This window comes from Gopherus flavomarginatus, chromosome 23 (assembly GCF_025201925.1).
Source record: "Gopherus flavomarginatus isolate rGopFla2 chromosome 23, rGopFla2.mat.asm, whole genome shotgun sequence".
Taxonomy (NCBI): domain Eukaryota; kingdom Metazoa; phylum Chordata; order Testudines; family Testudinidae; genus Gopherus; species Gopherus flavomarginatus.
The window spans coordinates 16467209-16487231 of record NC_066639.1 but is presented as its reverse complement, the minus strand read 5'-3'; the positions used below and the strand labels follow the sequence as shown (position 1 = coordinate 16487231).

General features: G+C 68.3%; 1 protein-coding gene across 1 annotated transcript; it reads left to right on the top strand.

The window, feature by feature from the left end:
- Positions 1-1397: 1397 nt before the first annotated feature.
- LOC127039760 (chloride channel protein ClC-Kb-like) lies at positions 1398-19192 on the top strand. Its single transcript, XM_050933617.1, has 22 exons — positions 1398-1461; positions 2855-2983; positions 3236-3364; positions 4050-4189; positions 5731-5808; positions 5946-6017; positions 9189-9396; positions 11441-11525; positions 12148-12249; positions 12742-12826; positions 13056-13235; positions 13383-13452; positions 13688-13798; positions 14628-14841; positions 15212-15345; positions 15475-15602; positions 15992-16037; positions 16160-16212; positions 16457-16504; positions 17555-17680; positions 18477-18563; positions 18897-19192. The coding sequence occupies exons 2-22, from the start codon at positions 2932-2934 to the stop codon at positions 18987-18989; spliced, it is 2241 nt and encodes a 746-aa protein (XP_050789574.1). The 5' UTR covers positions 1398-1461; positions 2855-2931; the 3' UTR covers positions 18990-19192.
- Positions 19193-20023: the final 831 nt, after the last annotated feature.

The window sequence follows — 20023 nt, the reverse complement described above, 5'->3', positions numbered from 1 at the left end:
CAGGAGTCCTGGCTCCCAGCCCCCTCCTGCTCTAACCACCAGCCCCCACTCCCCTCCCAGAGCCGGGGAGAGAACCCAGGAGTCCTGGCTCCCAGCCCCCTCTCGTATCTGGTGCCCCAGGGAGAGGTGTCTCCCACAGGCTCCAGACAGCTGGGTGCCCTTCCCCTGGGTTTGTTGTCACAACAGCAAGGACGGATTGGGGAGGGGGACGCCCTGAAGCTTTGCAAAGCTCAGGCACCAGCCCCTAACTCCCCCCTGCCCCTGAGCAGAGCCGGCCAGTGCCCGGCCCTGGGGCCAGATCAGAGCCGGTGGGCTTGGCAGAGAATCTGCCTCTGTCTGTCTGTCCATCCCGAGACCAAGAGGCCTTGATCCAGGAAAAGGTCTTCCCTTACCCTGGGACCCACGAGGCTCTAGGGACTCTGCATATCCCTAGACACAGGTGTCTACCATCCATCGCCACCCCAACCCTGCGATCTATCCGTCCCCATCTACCCCTGCTATCTATCTATCTCCATCCACCTCCTCTATCCATCCCCATCCACCCCGTCTATCTATCTATCCCCATCCACCCCCTCTATCTATCTATCTATCTATCCCCATCCACCCCCTCTATCTATCTATCTATCTATCCCCATCCACCCCCTCTATCTATCTATCCCCACACACACCATCTATCTATCCCCACATACCCCCTCTATCTATCTATCTATCTATCCACATCCACCCCCTCTATCTATCTATCCCCGCACACACCATCTATCTATCCCCACATACCCCCTCTATCTATCTATCTATCCCCATCCACCCCCTCTATCTATCAATCCCCATCCACCCCTCTATCTATCTATCTATCTATCTATCTATCTATCCCCACATACCCCCTCTATCTATCTATCCCCATCCACCCCTCTATCTATCTATCTATCCCCATCCACCCCCTCTATCTATCTATCTATTGATCCCCATCCACTCCCTCTATCTATCTATCCCCATCCACCCCTCTATCTATCTATCTATCCCCATCCATCCCCTGCCTCTCTCTCCCCCCACACCCACACCCCATCTATCTACCTGTCCGTATCTCCCCACACCCACCCTCTAATCTCCCCACACTCTCTCTTTCTGCCTGCCCCCGCCGCCCACCCCCACCTGTCTTCGCCCAGCCCAGACCGGTGTCCCTGGCTCCAGGCAGCTGGTTCTGCTCCCCCCAGGGTGGGGCAGGGCTGATGGGGCTATAAACCCTGGGGAGAGGGGGTGAGGGCCAGCCAGTGGAGCCAGGCAGGGCCATGGGGCTGTGCAGCTCAAGGAAGGGGGAGCCCAAGGAGGGGATTGGGGGGCCGGGGTCCCAGGGGCAGCACCTGGACAGTGAGCTCCTCAGGGAGACGTACCAGAAGCTGTTTGGCAGGGACCAGCGGCCGAGGGGGCGCAAGGCTGTGCAAAGGGTGATACAGGCGCTGAAACGTAAGGCGGCTGCGGGTCGGGAGTGAGGGGCACCAGCAGGGCTGGGCTGGTGGGGGCTGTGGGTCGGGAGTGAGGGGCACCCAACAGGGCTGGGGGAGCCCAGGACTGGGCTGGCAGGAGCACCGGCAGAGCTGAGTGAGGGCAGGGCTGGGCTAGCAGGGGCTGCGGGTCGGGAGTGAGGGGCACCAGCAGAGCTGAGTGGGGGCAGGGCTGGGCTAGCAGGGGCTGCGGGTCGGGAGTGAGGGGCACCGGCAGAGCTGGGGGAGCCCAGGGCTGGGCTAGCAGGGGCTGCGGGTCGGGAGTGAGGGGCACCGGCAGAGCTGAGTGGGGGCAGGGCTGGGCTAGCAGGGGCTGTGGGTTGGGAGTGAGGGGCACCGGCAGGGCTGGGGCGGAGCCCAGGGCTGGGCTAGCAACGGCTGCGAGTCGGGAGTGAGGGGCACCAGCAGGGCTGGGGAGGAGCCCAGGGTTGGGCTGGCAGGGGCTGTGGGTCGGGAGTGAGGGGCACTGGCAGGGCTGGGGGGGAGTCCAGGGCTGGGCTAGCAGGGGCTGCGGGTCGGGAGTGAGGGGCACCGGCAGGGCTGGGCTGGGCTGGGCTAGCAGGGGCTGCGGGTCGGGAGTGAGGGGCACCGGCAGGGCTGGGCTGGGCTAGCAGGGGCTGCGGGTCAGGAGTGAGGGGCACTGGCAGAGCTGGGGGGGGCAGGGCTGGGCTGGCAGGGGCTGCGGGTCGGGAGTGAGGGGCACCGGCAGGGCTGGGGCCGGGAGGGAATCACATTGTTACAGTCTCTGTTTGGGGTATAAACAGGGTTGCGTGTTCACGGACAGGCTCACACAGACGCCCGCCAGGCCTGGGATTCAGGCTGGGGCCGGTCGGGGTTTGGGTTCCCTTCACCCCCACCCCCCGGTCCTCTCATCACACAGGGAGTGTGTGACACAAACACGGATCGGCCCCGGGGTCAAGGGCAGCAGCTGCCTCAAGGATTTTCCACACCTGGACATGACTGGAGGGAACAGGGACAGGGAGGGGATCCCGCAGCAAGTGGGCTGCGGGCTGCAGATCGGGAGTGAGGGGCACCAGCAGAGCTGGGGGGGCAGAGCTCGGCTAGCAGGGGCTGCGGGTCGGGAGTGAGGGGCACCAGCAGGGCTGGGGGGGGCAGGGCTGGGCTGGCAGGGGCTGCGGGTCGGGAGTGAGGGGCACCGGCAGGTCTGAGGGGGGGAGCAGGGGCTGCGGGTTAGGAGTGAGGGGCACCAGCAGAGCTGGGGGGGGGCAGGGCTGGGCTGGCAGGGGCTGCGGGTCGGGAGTGAGGGGCACCGGCAGAGCTGGGTGAGGCAGGGCTGGGCTTGCGGGGGCTGCGGGTCGGGATTGAGGGGCACCCTCCGTCCGTCTCTCTTGCAGCGCTGGGTCTGTCCGTCCGCTCCCAGATCCTGAAGCTGGGCGAGGACTGGATCTTCCTCTTCCTCCTTGGCATCTGCATGGCGACCATCAGCTTCGGCCTCGACGTCGTCATCTCCAAGTTCCAGCGAGGTGCCCCCCAGCCCCCCGAGCCCCAGTCCCCCCCGGGGTCCCAGAGCCGTGGGAGTCACTGGCACGGCAGCGCAAGGCAGATGGGATTTGGGGGCCCCTCTGAGATGCTGAACCCCCCCCATTTGACCCTCCCCAGTCGCCCGCCCCCCCACCCCAGATCCCCAGTCCTCCATAGAGCCCCCCATACAGTGCCCGTCCCGGGGGGGCACAGGGGGCGGGATCCCTGCCCTGACCCCCCCTCTTGCCCCCCAGCCAACCTGTGGGTGTACGACGCGCTGGAGGGGTACCGGGCCCTGCAGTATTTCTCCTGGGTCCTCTACCACACGGGGCTCATGATGGTCTCAGCCGGAGTCGCCAAATACATCTCGCCGCAGGCAGCAGGTAGGGCCCGGGCCCCCCTGCCCTGCCACAGCCCCGAGATCCCAGGAGGGGGATTTGGGGGGCTGCGATCGTGGGGTCCCTGATCCCTGGGGCTGTGTGTGGGGGGGTGAACGTCGGGTCCCCCATCCCCGGGGCCGTGGGGGGCTGGGAACACGGGGTCCTCGATCCCCAGGGCCGTGGGGGGGGTGAATGTGGGGTCCCCGATTCCCAGGGTCATGGGAGGTGTGAACGCCGGGTCCCCCATTCCTGGGGCCACGGGGGATGTGAACGTGGGGTCTCAGATCCCCAGGGCTGTGGGGGGGTGAACGTGGGGTCCCCCATCCCCAGGGCCGTGAGGGGGTGAATGTGGGGTCCCCCATCCCCAGGGCCGTGGGGGGGGAGAACACAGGATCCCTAGGGCTGTGTGTGTGGGGGTGAACATGGGGTCCCCGATCCCCAGGCCATGCGGGGCTGGGAACGTGGGGTCCCTGGGGCCGAGTGTGGGGGGGTGAACACAGGGTCCCTAGGGCTGTGTGTGGGGGGGCTGAACAGGGGGTCCCCGGTCCCCAGGCCATGCGGGGCTGGGAACGTGGGGTCCCTGGGGCCGTGGGGGGGGTGAATACAGGGTCCCTGTGGCTGTGTGTGTGGGGGTGAACAGGGGTCCCCGATCCCCGGCCATGGGGGGCTCTGACACGTCCCCCCCCAGGCTCCGGGATCCCCGAGCTGAAGGTGACGCTCCGGGGGGTCGTGCTCAGCGAATTCTTCACCCTGCGAACCGGCCTGGCCAAGCTGGTCGGGGTGATCTGCACCCTGGGGGCCGGCAGCACCATCTTCCTGGGCAAAGTGGTGAGTGCAGGGGTCCCTTGGGGGGGCCTGGGGGTCGGGGCTGGAGAAATTTGGGGGGCTGGGGTCTCTGGGGGTGGGGGGTTTAGGGGTCAGGGATCTGGGTGTGTTGGGGGGATCAGGGGGCTGGGTGTGGTGGGGGATCGGGGGATCTGGGATCTGGGTGTGTTGGGGGGATCTGGGAGGTGGGGGCTGGGTGTGTTGGGGTCTCTGGGGGTTGGGGATTTAGGGGTCGGGGATCTGGGTGTGTTAGGGGGATAGGGGGGTTTGAGATGGGGGGTATCTGGGAGGTGGGGGCTGGATGTGTTGGGGGAGTTGGGGGGCTGGGGTCTCTGGGGGTGGGGGATTTAGGGGTCGGGGATCTGGGTGTGTTGGGGGGATCAGGGGGCTGGGTGTGGTGGGGGATCAGGGGGATCTGGGATCTGGGTGTGTTGGGGGGATCTGGGAGGTGGGGGCTGGGTGTGTTGGGGTCTCTGGGGGTTGGGGATTTAGGGGTCGGGGATCTGGGTGTGTTGGGGGGATCAGGGGGATCTGGGGGCTGGGGGTGTTGGGGGAATCGGGGGCTGGGGTCTCTGGGGTTGGGGGATTTAGGGGTCAGGGATCTAGGAGGTGGGGGCTGGGTGTGTTGGGGGGGTTCGGGGGGATCTGGGGGCTGGGTGTGTTGGGGGATGGGGGGTTGGCGATGGGGGGTATCTGGGGGCTGGGTGTGTTGGGAGGATCGGGGGGCTGGGGTCTCTGGGGGTGGGAGATTTAGGGGTCCGAGATCTGGGTGTGTTGGGGGGATCTGGGAGGTGGGGGCTGAGTGTGTTGGGGAAGTTGGGGGGCTGGGGTCTCTGGGGGTTGGGGATTTATAGGTCAGGGATCTGGGTGTGTTGGGGGGATCTGGGAGGTGGGGGTTGGGTGTGTTGGGAGGATCGGGGGGCTGGGGTCTCTGGGGGTGGGGGATTTATAGGTCAGGGATCTGGGTGTGTTGGGGGGATCTGGGAGGTGGGGGCTGGGTGTGTTGGGGGGATTGGGGGATCTGGGGGCTGGGTGTGCTGGGGGGATCGGGGAGCTGGGGTCTCTGGGGTGGGGGATTTATAGGTCGGGGATCTGGGTGTGTTAGGGGGATAGGGGGGTTTGAGATGGGGGGTTTCTGGGATGTGGGGGCTGGGTGTGTTGGGGGATCAGGGGGCTGGGGTCTCTGGGGATGGGGGATTTAGGGGTCAGGGATCTGGGTGTGTTGGGGGGATCTGGGAGGTGGGGGTTGGGTGTGTTGGGAGGATCGGGGGGCTGGGGTCTCTGGGGATGGGGGATTTAGGGGTCGGGGATCTGGGTGTGTTGGGGGGATCTGGAAGGTGGGGGCTGGGTGTGTAGGGGTGATTGGGGGATCTGGGGGCTGGGTGTGTTGGGGGGATCTGGGAGGTGGGGGCTGGGTGTGTTGAGGGATGGGGGGGTTGGTGATGGGGGTATCTGAGAGGTGGGGGCTGGGTGTGTTGGGGGGATCGGGGGGCTGGGGTCGGGGGGATATGGGGGGGCTGCAGTGACCTCGTCTCTCTCCACAGGGCCCCTTCGTTCACATGGCCACGATCCTGGCCACCCAGCTGGGCCGCGTGATGGTTCGAGTTGCCGGGACCAAGGAGGTGAGTCCGGGGGTATCCCCGCCCCCCCCCAACTTCCCATGGCCCCTCCCCCGGCCCATCCCCCATCCCCCAAACTGCCCCAACCCCCCCGGTCCTCAGCACCCCCCACCTCTCACCCCCCCATCTCTGCCCCCCAGAACCCGGCCCGCAAGTACGAGATGTTGGTGGCCGGGGCGGCCGTGGGGGTGGCCTGCTGCTTCGTGGCCCCCGTGGGGGGTGAGTGACCCCAAAGTGCTTGTGGGGTTGGGGGGAGGAGCAGAGAAGGAGGGGTGGGAGGGAGACAGGTCGGGGGGCACGTGGGGGGGGAAAGGAGGTTGGGGGGCTGGTTCCCAGCTGACCCCCCAGCGCTCCCCACGCTGACCTGAGGGCATGTGGGGAGATCTGGGGGTGCAGGGGGGGACCCAGGGGCATGGGGGCCGGTCTGGGGGTGCAGGGGGGAGCCGGGGGCATGTGGGGAGATATGGGGTGCAGGGGGGGACCCGGGGGCACGTGGGGAGGTCTGGGGCTGCAGGGGGACCCGGGGGCATGGGGGGAGGTCTGGTGGTGCAGGGGGGGACCCGGGGGCATGGGTGCAGGGGGGGATCCGGGGGCATGGAGAGGTCTGAGGTTGCACGGGGACCCGGGGGCACGGGGGAAGGTCTGGGGGTGCAGGGGGGGACCCGGGGGCACAGGGGGAGGTCTGGGGGTGCAGGGGAGGGACCCGGGGGCACGGGGGGGACCTGGGGGCATGGGGAGGTCTGGGGGTGCACGGGGGGGACCCGGGGGCACGGGGAGGTCTGGGGGTGCACGTGGACCCAGGGGCATGGGGAGGTCTAGGGGTACGGGGGGGACCCAGGGGCACGGGGAGGTCTGGGGGTGCACAGGGACCCAGGGGCATGGGGGAGACCCGGAGGCATGGGGAGATCTGGGGGTGCACGAGGACCCGGGGGCACGGGGGGAGGTCTGGGGGTACAGGGGGGACCCGGGGGCACGGGGGGAGATCTGGGGGTGCACAGGGACCCGGGAGCACGGGGGGAGGTCTGGGAGTACAGGGGGGACCCGGGGGCACAGGGAGGTCTGGGGGTGCATGGGGACCCGAGGGCACAGGGGGAGGTCTGGGGGTACAGGGGGGACCCGGGGGCACAGGGAGGTCTGGGGGTGCCGGGGGGGACCCGGGGGCACGGGGAGGTCTGGGGGTGCACAGGGCCCCGGGGGCACGGGGAGGTCTGGGGGTGCAGGGGGGGAGCTGGGGGCACGGGGAGGTCTGGGGGTGCACAGGGCCCCGGGGGCACGGGGGGAGGTCTGGGGGTACAGGGGGGACCCGGGGGCACGGGGGGAGATCTGGGGGTGCACGAGGACCCGGGGACACGGGGAGGTCTGGGGATGCAGGGGGCACGGGGAGGTCTGGGAGTGCAGGGGGCCCCGGGGGCACAGGGGGAGGTCTGGGGGTACAGGGGGACCCGGGGGCATGGGGAGGTCTGGGGGCACGGGGAGGCCTGGGGGTGCATAGGGCCCTGGGGGCACGCAGGGGGCTATGGGGAGGGAGGCCGGGGAGACCCGGGGGCACGGGGAGGTCTGGGGCTGCACGGGGACCCGGGGGCACAGGGGGGACCCGGGGGCACGGGGGGAGGTCTGGGGGTGCATGAGGACCCGGGGGCACGGGGGGAGGTCTGGGGGTGCACGGGGCCCCGGGGGCACAGGGGGAGGTCTGGGGGTACAGGGGGGACCCGGGGGCACTGGGAGGTCTGGGGGTGCACGGGGCCCCGGGGGCACGGGGGAGGTCTGGGGGTACAGGGGGGACCCGGGAGCACTGGGAGGTCTGGGGGTGCATGGGGCCCCGGGGGCACGGGGGGAGGTCTGGGGGTACGGGAGGACCTGAGGGTGCATGGGGAGGTCTGAGGGCACGGGGAGGTCTGGGGGTACAGTGGGGACCTGGGGGTGCACGGGGAGGTCTGAGGGCACGGGGGGAGGTCTGGGGGTACAGGGGGGACCTGGGGGTGCACGGGGAGGTCTGAGGGCACGGGAGGAGGTCTGGGGGTACAGGGGGGACCTGGGGTGCACGGGGAGGTCTGAGGGCACGGGGGGAGGTCTGGGGGTACGGGGGGACCTGGGGGTGCACGGGGAGGTCTGAGGGCACGGGGGGAGGTCTGGGGGTACAGGGGGGACCTGGGGTGCACGGGGAGGTCTGAGGGCACGGGGGGAGGTCTGGGGGTACGGGGGGACCTGGGGGTGCACGGGGAGGTCTGGGGGCACGGGGAGGTCTGGGGGTGCACGGGGACCCGGGGGGAGGTCTGGGGGTGCACGGGGACCCGGGGGCATGGAGGGAGGTCTGGGGGTACAGGGGGGACCCGGGGGCACTGGGAGGTCTGGGGGTGCACGGGGCCCCGGGGGGAGGTCTGGGGGTGCACGGGGACCCGGGGGCATGGAGGGAGGTCTGAGGGTACGGGGGGACCTGAGGGTGCATGGGGAGGTCTGAGGGCACGGGGAGGTCTGGGGCTACAGTGGGGACCTGAGGGTGCATGGGGAGGTCTGAGGGCACGGGGAGGTCTGGGGGTACAGTGGGGACCTGGGGGTGCACGGGGAGGTCTGAGAGCACGGGGGGAGGTCTGGGGGTACAGGGGGGACCTGGGGGTGCACGGGGAGGTCTGAGGGCACGGGGGGAGGTCTGGGGGTACGGGGGGACCTGGGGGTGCACGGGGAGGTCTGGGGGCACGGGGAGGTCTGGGGGTACGGGGGGCCCCGGGGTCACGGGGGAGGTCTGGGGGTACAGAGGGGACCTGGGGGTGCACGGGGAGGTCTGAGGGCACGGGGGGAGGTCTGGGGGTACAGGGGGGACCTGGGGGTGCACAGGGAGGTCTGAGGGCATGGGGAGGTCTGGGGGTACGGGGGGCCCCGGGGTCACGGGGGAGGTCTGGGGGTACAGGGGGGACCTGGGGGTGCACGGGGAGGTCTGGGTGCACGGGGAGGTTTGGGGGTATGGGGGGGACCTGGGGGTGCATGGGGAGGTCTGGGGGCACGGGTAGGTCTGGGGGTACAGGGGGGCCCCGGGGTCACGGGGGAGGTCTGGGGGTACAGGGGGGACCTGGGGGTGCACGGGGAGGTCTGAGGGCACGGGGGGAGGTCTGGGGGTACAGCGGGGACCTGGGAGTGCGCGGGGAGGTCTGAGGGCACGGGGGGAGGTTTGGGGGTATGGGGGGACCTGGGGGTTCATGGGTAGGTCTGGGGGCACGGGGAGGTCTGGGGGTACGGGGAGACCCGGGGGCACGGGGAGGTCTGGGGCTGCACGGGGACCCGGGGGCACGGGGGGAGGTCTCGGGGTACAGAGGGGACCTGGGGGTGCACGGGGAGGTCTGGGGGCACGGGGAGGTGTGGGGGTACAGGGGGGCCCTGGGGGCACGCAGGGGGCTCAGGGGAGGGAGGCCGGGGGGACCCGAGGGGGGCGCTCGGGGCCCCCGTTCCCGGCTGACCCCCCCTGCCCCCCAGGGGTGCTGTTCTCCGTGGAGGCGATGGGGACCCACTTCGCGCTACGCGATTACTGGCGCGGCTTCTTCTCCGCGTCCTGCGCCGCCCTCACCTTCCGCCTGCTGCCCCTGCTGCACGGGGAGCGCGGTACGGGGGTGGGGGGGAGAGCTGGGGTCAGGGTTTTGGGGGGCTGGAGAAATGAGGGAGGGGGAGATCTGGGCTGAGAGGGTAGAGATATGGGGTGCAGGGGAGGGGGCAGTGGGGGGGACTGGAGGAATGGGGGCCGGGGAGATCTGGGCTGGGAGGGTTGGGGGGTAGAGATATGGGGTGCAGGGGAGGGGGCTGTGGGGGGGACTGGAGAAATGGGGGCCGCGGAGATCTGAGCTGGGAGGGTTGGGGGGTAGAGATATGGGGTGCAGGGGAGGTGGCTGTGGGGGGGCTGGAGAAATGGGGGGCCGGGGAGATCTGGGCTGGCAGGGTTGGGGGGTAGAGATATGGGGTGCAGGGGAGGGGGCTGTGGGGGGGACTGGAGGAATGGGGGCCGGGGAGATCTGGGCTGGGAGGGTTGGGGGGTAGAGATATGGGGTGCAGGGGAGGGGGCTGTGGGGGGGCTGGAGAAATGGGGGCCGGGGAGATCTGGGCTGGCAGGGTTGGGGGGTAGAGATATGGGGTGCAGGGGAGGGGGCTGTGGGGAGGACTGGAGGAATGGGGGCCGGGGAGATCTGGGCTGGGAGGGTTGGGAGGTAGAGATATGGGGTGCAGGGGAGGGGGCAGTGGGGGGAGAGCTGGGGTCAGAGAGTTTGGGGGGCTGGAGAAATGGGGGCCGGGGGGATCTGGGCTGGGAGGGTTGGGGGGTAGAGATATGGGGTGCAGGGGAGGGGGCTGTGGGGAGAGAGCTGGGGTCAGAGAGTTTGGGGGGCTGGAGAAATGGGGGCCGGGGGGATCTGGGCTGGGAGGGTTGGGGGGTAGAGATATGGGGTGCAGGGGAGGGGGCTGTGGGGGGGACTGGAGAAATGGAGGCTGGGGAGATCTGGGCTGGGAGGGTTGGGAGGTAGAGATATGGGGTGCAGGGGAGGGGGCTGTGGGGGGGACTGGAGAAATGGGGGCTGGGGAGATCTGGGCTGGGAGGGTTGGGGGGTAGAGATATGGGGTGCAGGGGAGGGGGCTGTGGGGGGGACTGGAGGAATGGGGGCCGGGGAGATCTGGGCTGGGAGGGTTGGGGGGTTAGAGATATGGGGTGCAGGGGAGGGGGCAGTGGGGGGAGAGCTGGAGTCAGAGGGTTTGGGGGGCTGGAGAAATGAGGTACAGGGGAGGGGGAGATCTGGAGTGAGAGGGTTTTGAGGGGCTGGAGAAATGGGGGCCGGGGAGATCTGGGCTGGGAGGGTTGGGGGGTAGAGATATGGGGTGCAGGGGAGGGGGCTGTGGGGGGGGGCTGGAGAAATGGGGGCCGGGGAGATCTGGGCTGGGAGGGTTGGGAGGTAGAGATATGGGGTGCAGGGGAGTGGGCTGTGGGGAGAGAGCTGGGGTCAGAGGGTTTGGGGGGCTGGAGAAATGGGGGCCGGGGAGATCTAGGCTGGGAGGGTTGGGGGGTAGAGATATGGGGTGCAGGGGAGGGGGCTGTGGAGGGGACTGGAGAAATGGGGGCCGGGGAGATCTGAGCTGGGAGGGTTGGGGGGTAGAGATATGGGGTGCAGGGGAGGGGGCTGTGGGGGGGACTGGAGAAATGGGGGCCGGGGAGATCTGGGCTGGGAGGGTTGGGGGGTAGAGATATGGGGTGCAGGGGAGGGGGCTGTGGGGGGGCTGGAGAAATGGGGGCCGGGGAGATCTGGGCTGGGAGGGTTGGAGGGTAGAGATATGGGGTGCAGGGGAGGAGGCAGTGGGGGGAGAGCTGGGGTCAGAGGGTTTGGGGGGCTGGAGAAATGAGGTACAGGGGAGGGGCAGATCTGGAGTGAGAGGGTTTTGAGGGGCTGGAGAAATGGGGGCCGGGGAGATCTGGGCTGGGAGGGTTGGGGGGTAGAGATATGGGGTTCAGAGGAGGGGGCTGTGGGGGGAGATCTGGAGTGAGAGAGGGGCTGGAGACGGTGGACGGGGCAGGGGGCCGGGATCACAGGGCTTTGGGGGCTGAGGGCTGGGCAGGGAAGACGGGGGGACCCGGCCCCCCCAGACTAACTGCCCCCCCGTACCCCCCCAGAGACGGTGGCCGTTCTCTTCAGCACCGGCTGGCGCGTCGAGTTCCCCTTCGACCTGCCCGAGCTGCTCTCGTTCGCCCTGCTGGGGTGAGTGGGGGCACCCCGAAATCCCCTGCCCGCTGGCTCCGCCCCCGGCCAGGCTCCAGCCCCGCCCCTGGCTCCGCCCCCCGGCCAGGCTCCGCCCCCCGCCCCTGGCTCCGCCCCGCCGGCCAGGCTCCACCCTCTGCCCGCTGGCTCCGCCCGCCGGCCAGGCTCCGCCCCCCGCCCCTGGCTCCGCCCCCACCTGGCCAGGCTCAGCCCCCCGCCCCTGGCTCCGCCCCCCGGCCAGACTCCGCCCCCCGCCCCTGGCTCCGCCCCCGCCTGGCCAGGCTCAGCCCCGGCCCAGGGAGGGGGGTTAGAGCAGGGAGCTGGGAACCAGGACTCCTGGGTTCTCTGCCCGGCTCTGGGACGGGAGTGGGGGCTGGTGGTTAGAGCAGGGGGGCTGGGAGCCAGGACTCCTGGGTTCTCTCCCCGGCTCTGGGAGGGGAGTGGGGGCTGGTGGGTCAGAGCAGGGGGGGCTGGGAGCCAGGACTCCTGGGTTCTCTCCCCGGCTCTGGGAGGGGAGTGGGGGCTGGTGGGTCAGAGCAGGGGGCTGGGAGCCAGGACTCCTGGGTTCTCCCCCCGGCTCGGGGCCCGGACGCCTGGGTTCGTGCTGACCCTGTCCCCGCAGGGCGCTGTGTGGGGCTCTCTGCTGCGTCTACCTCTTCTGCCACCGTAACCTGCTGCTGGCCATGCAGAACCGGCCCCTGCCCGGGCGCCTGCTGGGCAACAAGTGAGTGACCCCCCGGGCCCCCCCAAACCCTGCCCCAGCTCCTGCCCCCCAGAGCCCCCCAATCCCTGCCCCAGTTCCTGCCCCCCAGAGCCCCCACCAACCCTGCCCCAGCTCCTGCCCCCCGGAGCCCCCCCAAACCTTGCCCCAGCTCCTGGCCCCCAGAGCCCTCCCAATCCCTGCCCCAGTTCCTGCCCCCAGGAGCCCCCTGGAGCCCCCCCCAGCTCCTGCCCCCCAGAGCCCCCCAAACCCTGCCCCAGTTCCTGCCCCCCAGAGCCCCCTGGAGCCCCCCCAAACCCTGCCCCAGCTCCTACCCCCGGGCCCCCCCCGGCACCCTCTGCTGTGGGGCCCAGAGCTGGCAGCTTATGGACCCCCACCCCTGGCTCCCTCTGGCTCAGCCTACAGCCCCCCCTGAGCCCCCTCCCCCCATCTCTCCTTGCTCCCCCTTCAACCCCCTTCCGTTACCATCTCCCCCATTTTCTCCCCCCCCCGCAGCAAAATCCTCCACACGGGGCTGGTCTCCCTGGTGCTGGCGAGCGTCACCTTCCCCCACGGGCTGGGGCAGTACCTGGGGGCGCGGGTGAGTACCCCCTCCCCTCCCCTGGCCCCCTCCCCTGGCCTGGATCCCCCCCACATCCCCATCTCACCCCCCTCCCTGCCCCTCCCGAACGGGATCCCCCTCCCCTCCCCTCCCCTCCCCCCCCCGCAGCCTCGCCCATCCCCTCCTCTGGCCCCCTTCCCCTCCTCCGGCCCCCCAGCCGGGATCCCCCCCACTCCCACGTCTCACCCCGCTCTGTGTCCCCCCCCAGCTGACCATGAAGGAGCTCCTGGAGACTTTCTTCAACAACTGCACCTGGGGGCAGGCGGAGCTGGGGGGGCTGAACGCCTCCCGCCAGCCCCCCCACCCCTCCTACGCGGACCCCTGGCTCCAGTGGACCCACCCCCAGCTCTCCTCCCTCGAGATGCTCAGCGTCTTCCTGCTCTCCAAGGTGGGGGGGCGGCGGGGGCTCTGGGGGGGCAGCTAGTGTCCGGCGCCCCCTGGTGGCTGCCGGGCCCTGGGGGAGGAGCTGTCAAGGGGAGTCGGGGGGGGGCTGGAAAGGTGGGGGCTGTTTCATTCGCTCGTCCTTCCTCCCCAGTTCTTCATGCTGCTCCTCGCCACCACCATGGTCGTCCCCGCCGGCTACTTCCTGCCCGTCTTCGTCTACGGTGAGAACCCAGGCGTCCGGGCTCCAAGCCCCCCGCCCCGCTCTCACCCACCAGCCCCCACTGCCCTCCCAGAGCTGGGGAGAGAACCCAGGAGTCCGGGCTCCCAGCCCCTGGCCATATCCCAGGATGGGCTCGGGGGGTCTGGCCGAAGGAGGTGGGGGTGGATCTGGCCTGGGGTGGGGGGGGTCTGGCCAGGGTCTCCATGTAACCCGGGGTGGGGGCTCTCTGCCTACAGGTGCGGGGCTCGGGCGGCTCTATGGGGAGATCATGGCCAAGGTTTTCCCCGAGGGGATCGTCTCTGACGGGATCCGCATCGCCATCGGCCCCGCGGCCTACGCCCTGGCTGGTACGAGCCGCTGCGGGAGGCAGGGGGTGCTTGGTGGGGCTAGGGGGGCTCGACAGGGCTGTGATGAACTGGGCCTGGGGGCTCTCAGCTCCCCACAGTTTCCCGGAGGGACCCCGACTGGGCAGTTTCATCCCACTCCTGCCACCAGTTGTCACTGAGTTCCTGGGCAATGCTCTGGAATTGCTGCCTATGAAGCCAGTCAGGACTGGGGGTGCTTGGGGGGGGGTCGAGGGCTTGGCGGGGGGCTCGCCGGAGGGCTGGGGTGCTCAGGGAGGTCCGGGGGCTCGACGGGAGCTCGCCAGAGTGCTGGGGTGTTCAGGGAGGTCCGGGGGGCTCGCCAGAGTGGTGGGGTGCTCAGGGAGATCCGAGGGGCTCGACGGGGGGCTCGCCAGAGGCTTGGGGTGCTCAGGGAGATCCGGGGACTCGACGGGAGCTCGCCAGAGTGCTGGGGTGCTCAGGGAGGTCCGGGGAGCTCGGCGGGGGGCTCGCCGGAGGGCTGGGGTGCTCAGGGAGATCCGGGGGGCTCGACGGGGGGCTCGCCAGAGGCTTGGGGTGCTCAGGGAGATCCGGGGACTCAACGGGAGCTCGCCAGAGTGCTGGGGTGCTCAGGGAGATCCGGGGGGCTTGGCGGGGGGCTCGCCAGAGGGGTGGGGTGCTCAGGGAGATCCGGGGGGCTCGACGGGGGCTCGCCGGACGGCTGAGATGTTTGGGGGGGTGGGGGTTCAGCGGGGGCAGGGGTGCTTGGGGGGGCGTGGGGGCTCGGAGGGGGGTGTCGTTGCCAAGCGGGGAGTGTTCCGGCTCCTCGGGGCTCACCCCCCTCTCCCCCCAGGCGCAGCGGCCTACTCGGGCGCGGTGACCCACACGCTCTCCACGGCGCTGCTGGTGTTCGAGCTGACGGGGCAGATGGCGCACGTGCTGCCCGTGCTCATTGCGGTGCTGGTGGCCAACGGGCTCAGCCAGCGGCTCCAGGCCTCCTTCTTCGACGGCATCATCATCGTCAAGCAGCTGCCCTACCTCCCCAAGCTGGGCGTGGGGCAGAGCGGGTGCGCCCGGACGCCGGGGTCCCGCCGGGAGCCAGGCCGCCTGGGGTCTCTCCCCGGCTCTGGGAGGGGAGTGGGGGCTGGTGGGTCAGAGCAGGGGGGCTGGGAGCCAGGACTCCTGGGTTCTCTCCCTGGCTCTGGGAGGGGAGTGGGGGCTGGTGGTTAGAGCGCGGGGGCTGGGAGCCAGGACTCCTGGGTTCTCTCCCCGGCTCTGGGAGGGGAGTGGGGGCTGGGAGCCAGGACTCCTGGGTTCTCTCCCCAGCTCTGGGAGGGGAGTGGGGGCTGGTGGGTCAGAGCAGCGGGGGGGCTGGGAGCCAGGACTCCTGGGTTCTCTGCCCAGCTTTAACCCTCCCCTCCCCTCGTCTCACACCAGGGCCCACGACATCTACGCGGAGGATTTCATGGTCACGGACCTCAAATACCTGCCCCGGGGCTGCAGGTTCAAGGACGTGCGGGGTCTGCTGAAGGCCTCCAGCCTCAAACAGTTCCCGCTGGTGGACTCCCGAGGTCAGTGTGGCCCCCCCTGAGCCGCCCCCCCCGTGCCAGCCAGTCCCTGCCCTGGGGCTGGGTGGGAGCCGGCGCCCCCTAGAGGGGACTGGCCCCTGCCCCATTAACCCCCCCTCGTCTGCTTTGCAGAGTCCAGGATCTTGCTGGGCTCCATCCGGAGGAAGCATCTCGCCAAGCTGCTGTCGGAGCAACTGAGCACGGAAAAGCGATTCCAGTATCTGCTCCGTCAGTCCGAGGCGTACAGCCCCACAGAGCCCGTGAGTCTCATCGCCACCCGCCCCAGAGGTGGGCGCATCTCAGCGCTGGGCGAGGGGTCCCCGGGTAACCGGCCGCCCCGCCCCAGAGATGGCTGCATCTGAGCGCTGGGCGAGGGGTCCCGTGTTAACCGTCCGCCCCGCCCCAGAGGTGGGCGCATCTCAGCGCCAGGCGAGGGGTCCCCGTGTAACCGGCCGCCCCACCCCAGATGTGGCTGTGTCTCAGGACCGGGCAAGGGGCCCTGGGTAACCAGCCGCCCCGCCCCAGAGGTGGGCGCATCTCAGCGCCAGGCGAGGGGTCCTGGGTAACCAGCCGCCCCGCCCCAGAGGTGGGCGCATCTGAGTGCCGGGCAAGGGGCCAGGGATTGATTCGGTGACTGTTTCCCTTGCAGCTGCTGGGTGCAGATGGCACTTCGGGGACCCCAGAGGAGAAGCCAGGTGCGCAGGACAGGGACATTGCAGGGCGGCGGACACATGGAGTCTGGGGGGGATGGTCTGGGATGGTGGGGGAGAGTCGCGATCTGACCTGCCCCCACCCCGTGTGTCTCTCTCTTTCCCAGAAGCACCGATGGTTTCTGCTGAGCCGCGCGATGGGGGGACATCAAAGGAAGAGGTGCCGGGGGGGAGAGCTGGGGAAAGGGGTGCGGGGGGGGCCCCTGTTTGGAAGGGTGCAGTGGGGGCTGGGAGGATGCATTGATGGGGGACTGGAGGGGAGCAGGGGGACCCATTGGTGGATGCCTGTGGCTGGGAGTGGGGGTCAGGGAAGGGGAGGCCCACGGATTGTGGCGGGGGACCTGGGGGACCCCCCAATGGTGATGCTGCGGGAGCTGATCTGTGCCTCAACCCCCCTTCCCCAGGAGCAAGGCACCCAGCTGTCTGTCAAGATGAAGGACGTGTGTCACTTGGTATGTCGGGGGCAGGGCTGCATGTCTGTGGGGACCCCTGCAGGAACCCGGGTGGGGGGGCCATAGCCCCCCCCAGCCATCCCCCAGTGTGCAGGGTGATTGAAGGAGCCGGGGGGTTCTCCAATCTCCCCTATATGGGGGGGGTGACCCCAGACTATCAAAGGTCAGACTTGGGGGGGGGGCCCCCACCCTTTGGGGTTCAGACTGGGAGGTAGCTTCCCATACCATATATACTTGTTGGGGTGTTCCCAGGATGCTTTGCACCGGGTGCTTGGCGTGGGCTGGCGCCGAGTTTTCTGGGAGGGGGCCAGAGCAGGGCGGATATTTCCCAGGATGCTTTGCGCCAGGTGCTTGGCGTGGGCTGGCACCGAGGATTCTGGGAGGGGGCCAGAGCAGGGCAGATATTTCCCAGGATGCTTTGCGCCAGGTGCTTGGCGTGGGCTGGAGCCGAGGATTCTGGGAGGGGGTCAGAGCAGGGCGGATATTTCCCAGGATGCTTTGCGCCGCGTGCTTGGCGTGGGCTGGCGCCGAGGATTCTGGGAGGGGGCCACAGCAGGGCGGATATTTCCCAGGATGCTTTGCACCGGGTGCTTGGCATGGGCTGGCGCCGAGGATTCTGGGAGGGGATCAGAGCAGGGCGGATATTTCCCAGGATGCTTTGCACCGGGTGCTTGGCGTGGGCTGGCGCCGAGGATTCTGGGAGGGGGCCACAGCAGGGCGGATATTTCCCAGGATGCTTTGCACCGGGTGCTTGGCGTGGGCTGGCGCCGAGGATTCTGGGAGGGGGCCAGAGCAGGGCGGATATTTCCCAGGATGCTTTGCACCGCGTGCTTGGCATGGGCTGGCGCCGAGGATTCTGGGAGGGGATCAGAGCAGGGCGGATATTTCCCAGGATGCTTTGCACCGGGTGCTTGGCGTGGGCTGGCGCCGAGGATTCTGGGAGGGGGCCACAGCAGGGCGGATATTTCCCAGGATGCTTTGCACCGGGTGCTTGGCGTGGGCTGGCGCCGAGGGTTCTGGGAGGACCCCAGCCAGGTGGATCTTTCCCAGGATGCTTTGTGCTGGCTGCAGGTGGAGGACTGGGAGTGCCAGCAGCTGCAGGCGATGGTCCGGCTGGAGGAGCTGCCCATCGACCCGGCCCCCTACCGCCTGCTGGAGAAGGAGACCCTCTACCAGGTGGGTGCCACCAGCTGCCTCGGGCTCCCTCGCCCTCCGCTCTGCCTTCCCAGCATGCTTTGCAGCCGCCGCGTGGCCGGAGGTGGCGCAAGGGATTCTGGGACTCGGGAATCTGCAGCCCTAACCCGCCTGGACCCGAGTCTGGGTGCCACCTCTGAGCGGGCTTGGGCAGATCTCTGGTTGGCATGAATTTGCATATGCAGATACGGCCACCGTTGGCATCGGCAGCACACTCGGGGCAGAGCAATTAGGTGAAATGACGTCTGCAAATCTGACAGCAGCTCATTTGCATTCACTGGGGGGTAATTCCTTATACGTGTTGATAGAGATTTGCATATGCAATTAAGGTGGGAGGGGCTTTGGGTAAATTTGCATGGGCAATTAGAGTGAGAGGCGTTGGCACATCAACTTGCATGTGCAATTAGGGGCAGAGGGGCTGGTAGGGTAATTTGCATATAGAATTAGCATGGGAGGAGTTGCAGATGAATTTGAATATGCAATTAGCCCAGCCTGCTCATTTGCATCCCGGATTTGCACACACTTGCACATGCAGTGTGGGAACAAGACCTTTGCACTTCAATTAGCGGCTGCCATGGGGTAGGGCTCATTTGCATATCGTTATGACCCATGTCCCGCCCCCCCCCCCAAAGTCCAGCTAATGTCTGCTGGGTGCCTCCCATGGCCCTGTCCTGAGCCCTGAGCCCCACTGCTGATTCTGACCCGCTCCCCCCAATATCTGCCCCCCTTGGTTTGACGTCTGCCCCCCCTTTCTCTGCCCCCCCGTCCCCCCCTGCAGTGCTACGACCTTTTCAACTTGCTGGGCCTGAGGACCGCCTATGTCACCAACGTGGGCCGGCTGGTCGGGGTGGTGAGCCTCCGAGAGGTAGGGTGAGGGGCAGATGGAGGGTGGGGGGCGTGGGATGGGGTGTCAAGCAGATCAGAGGAGTCATGGGGGCGGGGGGCAGGGAGCTCGTGGGGTCATGCCGGGGGTCGGAGGGGGTGTCAGGAAAGACATGGGGGTCACAGTGAGATCAGAGAGGGCGTGTGGGGGAGTCAGGGAGGATGTAGGGGTCAGAGGGGGAGCTTTGGAGTTCAGGGAAGTTGAGAAAGGAGGCGAGGGGCAGCAGGTGGGGGTCGCGGATCAAATGGGGGGCGGGGGGGCTCAGATTTGGGGGCAGGTGTGTCCCTGATGTGCTGTCTCTGCCCCCCCGGCCAGCTCAAAGCCGCAGTGGAGGGGTCGGTCAAGGGCACCTTCACCAGATGCCGGGAACGCGATGGGGACCCCGACCCCAATGGAGCCTCGGCCTAGTGGGGATTGGAGCATCCGGCCTCCCCCCCAAACCTCGAATGAGGGGGCAGGGGAAAGAAAACCCCCCACAGAGCCCCGTGCCCCGTCTTTTCTGTCTCGCTTCCCGCGTCCCAGCTCCAGTACCCCCAGTGACCCCTAAATTATTAACCCCCTGTTTTCTGGAGCTGGCCCCAGTGAACCCCCCCTTCCAATCACCCAGTAAAAAACGGGTTACATTTTGTGTCTGTGTTTTTTATTCCCTTCTCCCATTTTTTTAGGGGGCTGCTGGGTTAGAGCGGTGGTGGGGCTGGAAGCTAGGACTCCTGGGTTCTCTCCCCGGCTCTGGGAGGGCAGTGGGGGCTGGTGCGGGCAGAGGTGAATGTGGAGCTGTGATGTCATGAGCCGGTTCCACTCCACAAGCAGGCAAGGCCGCAGCAGCAGGGTGAAGCATGTGGTCATCACGGTGCCTGGATGTACAATGATGACATCATAACCCAACAGAGTGACATTGTAGCCTCAGGCTGTGACATCCTTGTGTGACATGCCAAGTCACTGGTGCATCATGGGAAGTCACGTTGTTCCCTGACATCACAGGGCACACAGTGATGCCATGGGCTGAGGCCATGACCTCGCAGCAAGGCGCGGTGACATCACAGCCTTTTGATGTCCTGCTGGGGGCTGTCTTTGCTCAGAAGGGTGGCCAGTGACATCATTTTGTGTTGCAATGACATTGCTGCTGCATGTGGTGACATCATGGCAGAAGATGTAAGGGTGTGTTGTCACTGAGAGACCTAATGACATCATGGCCTCACACTGCGCCATAATGTCATTATGATGGCATCAGGGGAGGCAGTGGGGGCCACTTGGGGCTACCGGGGCCAGAGGACTAGCTCAATGCCTTGACATTATGACATCATGACATCACAGGGGCGGGCGGTGACATCATCCGTCGCTGCGCAGCCCAGGTGCTGACACCACTGTGTGGCACAGTGACATCACAGGGCCAGGGGCTGACGTCACAGGGCCGGGAGGTGACGTCACAGGGCCGGGCGGTG

What these genes read in the sequence shown, in the direction of transcription:
- LOC127039760 (XM_050933617.1), top strand. Translation starts at nt 2,932, where the DNA reads ATGGCGACCATCAGCTTCGGCCTCGACGTCGTCATCTCCAAGTTCCAG. An exon ending in CATCTCCAAGTTCCAGCGAG is followed by an intron (nt 2,984 to 3,235) that starts GTGCCCCCCAGC and finishes CTTGCCCCCCAG; the next exon opens with CCAACCTGTGGGTGTACGAC. An exon ending in GGGCGCCTGCTGGGCAACAA is followed by an intron (nt 12,250 to 12,741) that starts GTGAGTGACCCC and finishes CCCCCCCCGCAG; the next exon opens with CAAAATCCTCCACACGGGGC.